At 32.9% G+C, this 6,011-nt stretch overlaps 1 protein-coding gene across 1 annotated transcript; it reads left to right on the top strand.

Annotated features, from left to right (window-relative positions):
- The first annotated feature begins 382 nt into the window (after positions 1-382).
- LOC147406330 (glutamine synthetase cytosolic isozyme 2-like) lies at positions 383-4,460 on the top strand. Its single transcript, XM_086434279.1, has 10 exons — positions 383-561; positions 1,120-1,159; positions 1,331-1,434; positions 1,528-1,576; positions 1,682-1,788; positions 1,905-1,992; positions 2,832-2,960; positions 3,047-3,216; positions 3,301-3,460; positions 4,061-4,460. The coding sequence occupies exons 1-10, from the start codon at positions 488-490 to the stop codon at positions 4,214-4,216; spliced, it is 1,077 nt and encodes a 358-aa protein (XP_086290405.1). The 5' UTR covers positions 383-487; the 3' UTR covers positions 4,217-4,460.
- Positions 4,461-6,011: the final 1,551 nt, after the last annotated feature.

Genomic DNA, 6,011 nt, shown 5'->3' with positions numbered 1-6,011 from the left:
GGGATTGGTTGTTGTGAGTAAAATTTGGTGTGACCATGGCATTTTTCTTTTTTTAAGCCATGCAAGAAGCCCATTCCCTTTCTCCTTGTTAGGCAAGAGTTTACAAATAATTACACTACCAAGGTCCTCCAAAAAGGGTATTTATGTAATTTAACAAATTCAACAGGTAACAGTTAATGAGAGTTAAAAAAAACCTAACCTCAGTCCTAACCGGAGTTAAGAAGTCTCATCATGGGCTCCAAAGTCAGAAGTCCTTCTCTCACCAACCATTCTTTACGGAGACATTTAATTTTTAATTTTTAGTTATTTACTATTATTTTAATGTCAAAAATTGATTTTTTTTTTCCAATAAAATCGCTTTATAAAAGGACCCCTCATCAATCCATCTTCCTTCACGTCTAGTGTCCAACGAACACAGAGATCACAAGCGAGAGAGAGCAATCGAAGGAACGTTTCTCTGTGTTTGTGGATTTCGTTTCTTCCCAATATGTCTCTACTTACGGATCTGGTCAACTTGAATCTCTCTGAGACCACTGATAAGGTGATCGCAGAGTACATATGGTGAGTTTTCTCCTTCTCTGTATTAAATTCATTTTTTCAAATGTTTCTAATTTAATCTGTTTGATTTATAATCATGTTGGGTTTTTAATATTTGTGGGATTTTTGTATTATTTTTGGCTTCTTTTGATCAATCTCTGGTGGGTATGTAATTTTTGACTTATTTTTACGATTTTTTTTATCCTTGTTTTGTGTGTGGTAGTGGTGATGGTGGGGGATTGGATCGATTTATTTTTTCATTTTTGTTTCTTTTGATATCTGATTTCTTAATGGGTATTCTCTTTTTTTCTTCTTCTGTAATGGGTTTTCTTTTTGGTTTATGTTTTGGGGGATTTCAATTGATTTCCTTTGTTTCTGTTTGTGTAGATCTCTCTGTTTCTTTGATTTTCCTTTTATGGTATTCCTTTTTTCCTATTATTTTCAATGGTTTTTCGTTTATGTGTGTAGTCTGAACTCTATTCTATGCTATGTTGTGTTCTTTTGGTGATTTTTTTTTATACAGGTTTTGGTGTTTTACTGTAATGGTTGTGTTAATTATTCCAAATGTTAATTTTTGAACAGGATTGGTGGATCTGGTATGGACATCCGAAGCAAAGCGAGGGTAATCCCTTTGTACACCAATTTTTTTTTTTTTGGTTTTTTGTTCGTGATTTTGTTTTGTTTTGTTTTGGGGTGTGTGTGTGTGTGTGTGTGGGTGAGGGTGTGTTTATTTGTGTATGTGTTTTATTTATTAAGATTGAATTAGTTATTGGATTTTTTTTCCCTGAGTTAGACGCTTTCGGGACCAGTTACCGACCCCCATAAGCTTCCGAAGTGGAATTACGATGGGTCAAGCACAGGTCAAGCTCCAGGAGAAGATAGTGAAGTGATCTTATAGTAAGTTTTTTCCTCTTTTTAATTCTCAATAATTAAGAACCTTTCATATTCTAATCTACTTGTTTTTCTAATTTTATTGCTTAATTGAAACAGTCCCCAAGCTATTTTCAAAGATCCATTCAGGAGAGGCAAGAACATCCTTGTAAGCATCACTCTATCACTCTAATATTTATTTGTTGATAATTAGTTCTTATACATCTTAGTGGGTTTACAATTCAAATCCTTTGTTTTTTTATGATTTGTTTAGGTCATGTGTGATACTTATACTCCTGCTGGAGAACCAATTCCCACGAACAAGAGACATAATGCTGCAAAGATCTTCAGCCATCCCAAAGTGGTTGCGGAAGTGCCTTGGTATATATATCTTCTAATTTCTACCACTTTTACTTCCTAATTTGATCTGAATTTAATTTTTTGGGATTTATTGTATTATATTCCTACGTAATCAAAATCTGATTTGAGATGAACAGGTATGGCATAGAGCAGGAATACACCCTTTTGCAAAAAGATGTTAAATGGCCCATCGGGTGGCCCGTGGGAGGTTTTCCTGGTCCACAGGTATTACAATTCAAATTGCCTTATCTTTAAAAAAAAAAAAAAAATAATTCATTTAAAATTACGTGATTTCAAAGTCTTTGATTAGGGAAAAAACATGCCAAAATGGAGTAATTTGGTTGATTTCTTAAATGAGTATTCTCTACTTCTGGTTTTTTTTTTCAATGGGTGTTCTTCTTGGTTAATGTTTTGGGGGATTTTTATTAATTTATCTTGTTTTTGTTTTTGTTTTTTGTTTTGATTCAATGTCTAGTTTTTTAGTGTTTTGATTCAGCGAGCTTTATTGCCACACCAACTTTAACTAACCCCACCTCAAGATGTGTGCTAGTTCTTTGGTGATTTACATTTGAATTGGGATGGTGTTAGCAAAAGTTGGTGTGGCAATAGAATCTCTCTTGATTTATTTTCTCGTTTTTGTTTGTGTAGATAGACGTTTCTTTTGTTTTCCTTTAGTAGTATTTCCTTGGTAGAAGATTCCTGCCACTAGGTTTTATTTCTGTGGATTTTTTTCTTATCGTGGTTCCCATCTAGTAAGGATCAGATCCTTTAATGTTAGCTTGCAATTTTTATTTAAGGATTTTTAAAGGATTAAGATCTTGTTTTGGTTTAATCTATTGGGGTTGAGTGTCTTGGGTTGGATGATCGATACAGAGTAGTTTTACTCATCTAAATATGAAGTATTTACTTGGCTGGGGATGCTTAATGTTATTCATTATGGTATTATGGCATCCGATAACACTAGTTTGTTTCTTACTCAAACAAGCATGAAACTACTTGTCATTTGATATTTTGATCCTTGGTTTCTTAACTTTAATTAAAGTTGCTTGTTTTCTGCCTAATAGGGACCATACTACTGTGCTGCTGGTGCTGACAAAGCCTTTGGGCGTGATATTGTCGATGCTCACTACAAAGCCTGTCTCTATGCAGGCATCAACATCAGTGGAATCAATGGAGAAGTGATGCCGGGACAAGTATTATTATATTCTTTTTATTCCTATTTAAGTTTTACTAATTTGTTGTAATATTTTATATATTAATCTTGATTCTTGTTAAACAGTGGGAGTTCCAAGTTGGACCTTCTGTTGGAATCTCCGCTGGTGATGAAGTCTGGGTAGCTCGCTACATTCTCGAGGTAATTTTAATAGCCAATTCAAAATTGTATTCTTCTTTGAAGATAAGGTTTATTCATTCTATATTCTCTTTAATAAATGTTGATGTTAATTGTGTGTACTTTACATGACTAAAAATGATTTTTTTTTCATAATTCTTCTTGTTCTCTATATGATGAATTTTGATGTGTTGTGGCTTTAGTACCAAGTCGATGAGAGAAGATGGAGGGTATGAGATCATCAAGAAGGCAATTGAGAAGCTGGGCTTGAAGCACAAGGAACACATTGCTGCATATGGAGAAGGCAATGAACGTCGTCTCACTGGACGTCATGAAACAGCTGACATCAACACCTTCCTATGGGTAAATAAAGACACCTTCACCTCTTTGGATTTAAGTTATATTTAATAATTTTCCTAAAAAACAAAATACTTATTCCAAAGATTTGAGTTTGACTAACTAAATCTTGTTCCTCTGTTAAATAAATTTAACAACTGCAAATGCTAAAAACAATTTTAAAATATACTAAAGCAATACTATATAGCTCTCTATATACTACTAATAGCAATTTTCAAGAATTCAATAAATTCAACATCAATAAAAGCAATTTAAGTGGGATCTTGTTTCTGATGCTCAAGGGGCTTTATTTTCCTTTATTTATTTCTTGCTTTGCTTAGTTAATAAATTTATTTATATTTCTATTGCACACCAATTTTTGCTAACGCCACCCCCAAGATGTGTGCTAATTCTCTGGTGATTTATATATGAATTGGGTGGCTTTAACTAAAGTTGGTATGGCAATAGAATCTCTCAACAACGAAAACAAAACAATTCTGAAGATTTTCGCGTCAGCTAAACGAACATTTAAAACAACTCGATCCATCTCTCGCTCTTTTAGGACTTTTAACTTGAATATTTAAAATGAGGGTTTACTCGTATTCTTTTCACATGTGTGATAAACAGGGAGTTGCAAACCGTGGGGCTTCCATTCGAGTTGGCCGAGACACGGAGAAAGAGGGCAAAGGTTATTTTGAAGATAGAAGGCCTGCTTCGAACATGGATCCCTATGTGGTTACTTCCATGATCGCTGAAACCACCATTCTGTGGAAATCAACATAAGATCGCACCCAAGTCTAGTCTTTGTCGTGCTTTATGTTCTTAATCGATATAAGTGGTGGTATTTTTATCTGGACAGTAGTGTCCATGAAACTTCTATTGCATTAGAGTCTGGCTTGAAACTAGTTTTTATTTTGCCCTTTTGGTTTGAAGATTAAAGGCAGGTGAGGATCTATTGTTTCCTGTCTTTAGATTTGACCTCATTAATAATTTTAATAATACAAGGGTTGATTTTCTTTTCTTTAAAGTAGATATCAACACAATTTCAATAATGGTTTTGGATAAAGTGAAATTTAAGGCTATGGTTTTAGTAGAGATATGATCATAATTTTAATAATGGCTTTTGGATAGAGTGAAAGTTAAGTCTAAGGTTTTAGTTGAAATGAGGAGAAATTTAGAAGTAATTGTCACATCTTGAAATCCATTTGGTTTTATTTGTTGTGTATTATAAGAAAAATTGGTGTGTGCCACCCCAATCTTTATATAAATCACCAAAGATTTGGGCAGAGTTGATGCGGTGTTAGTAAAAGTTGGTGTGACAATAGTAACTCTCTTAAAATAATTATACACCCATGTAAGTAGGAAAATGGGTAGTGTTCAGCCGTGCCCGTGAGGATCCAAAAATTGTCTTATGTGACTATTTTTTGTGAGGAGAAAAAACGACTACTTATGACTATAAATCACTTTTGATAAGGTTAGAAATTTCAGATTGGACTAATTTTTTTTTTTTTTTTTTTGTGACGATGTTCTCATCATAAAAATTATCCTCATAAATAATTAGCTCAATGCACGGGATCGGGACCCCTAGAAAAAAGGGTAGGAGCATAAATTAAAACATTCTCATATTACACATTGCACATTCTTACATTACAAATTACAAAGATGGTTATCATGTCTTCTCATTTATTGGAAAACATATTGGAAGATATATGTAACTAATATTACAAAAATGATTTTTTAACTAAAGAAAACATAAAAGTAAATTTTATTTTTAAAAATAATAATAAAATAATGAGATTGCTTCATATTATGTTTTGGGGAAAGGGTAGGTGAGTGGGTAACCAAGACTTGGATCTAGTTGGGTACCAGCTTGACTATGACCATATAGATAAAAGAAATCAAATTAAAATTTCATTTGGTTGGTGGAAAGTTCTTAACTAAGAAAATAACTTTTGGAAATATTAGATTAAAACGACATTTGAATTTCGATCGAAATGAGAGGATATTCCCTAATAATTTCCACATGAAACAAAATCGTTAAACTCGAATGAATGTGACCTCTATTGATTTCCAAAGAAGTTAAAAAAATATGCCCAAATCATACTTAATTAATATGACATGAGTCAAGCTTGATAAATGACACGTATGCGGTTCCTCAATACGATAGAATCTTCATTCTGTTACTTTAGAGAATCCAAACAACATTTTTAGAAATCCATATCATGTAGCCCACATGATGGGAAATCTAAGACTAATAAAAATCGTGGTGGAAGTCAAATTTGAAGTGTGAACCACTAAAGTGTAGATAAGATGTTAGGTGCTCGTCCAAAGGTTGAATAATCAACCATTTATCCTCACAAAAAGGTTCTAGCCATTTAAAAAAATTAAACAAAGGATAATTGAAAACTCAAATTAAACATTTTTTTTTTTCATTTTTTTAGCAAATTCCCTTATTATAATTTTATGTTAATGATAAAATAATTTTTTAAAATAAAGAGAGAGAGAGAGAGAGAGAGAGAGAGAGAGAGAGAGAGAGAGGCCGGCCTATAATATCTTTTTTTACTAGGTTCTGATTTTC

This window comes from Akebia trifoliata, chromosome 3, assembly GCF_017979445.1.
Source record: "Akebia trifoliata isolate Shusen 1 chromosome 3, ASM1797944v1, whole genome shotgun sequence".
Taxonomy (NCBI): domain Eukaryota; kingdom Viridiplantae; phylum Streptophyta; class Magnoliopsida; order Ranunculales; family Lardizabalaceae; genus Akebia; species Akebia trifoliata.
The sequence above is the reverse complement of the archived record's forward strand: the minus strand, read 5'-3'. Positions and strand labels throughout refer to the sequence as shown.

Coding starts and splice junctions, on each gene's coding strand:
- LOC147406330 (XM_086434279.1), top strand. CDS start 488: ATGTCTCTACTTACGGATCTGGTCAACTTGAATCTCTCTGAGACCACT. Junction 562..1,119: donor GTGATCGCAGAGTACATATG/GTGAGTTTTCTC, acceptor ATTTTTGAACAG/GATTGGTGGATCTGGTATGG. Junction 3,461..4,060: donor ACATCAACACCTTCCTATGG/GTAAATAAAGAC, acceptor TGTGATAAACAG/GGAGTTGCAAACCGTGGGGC.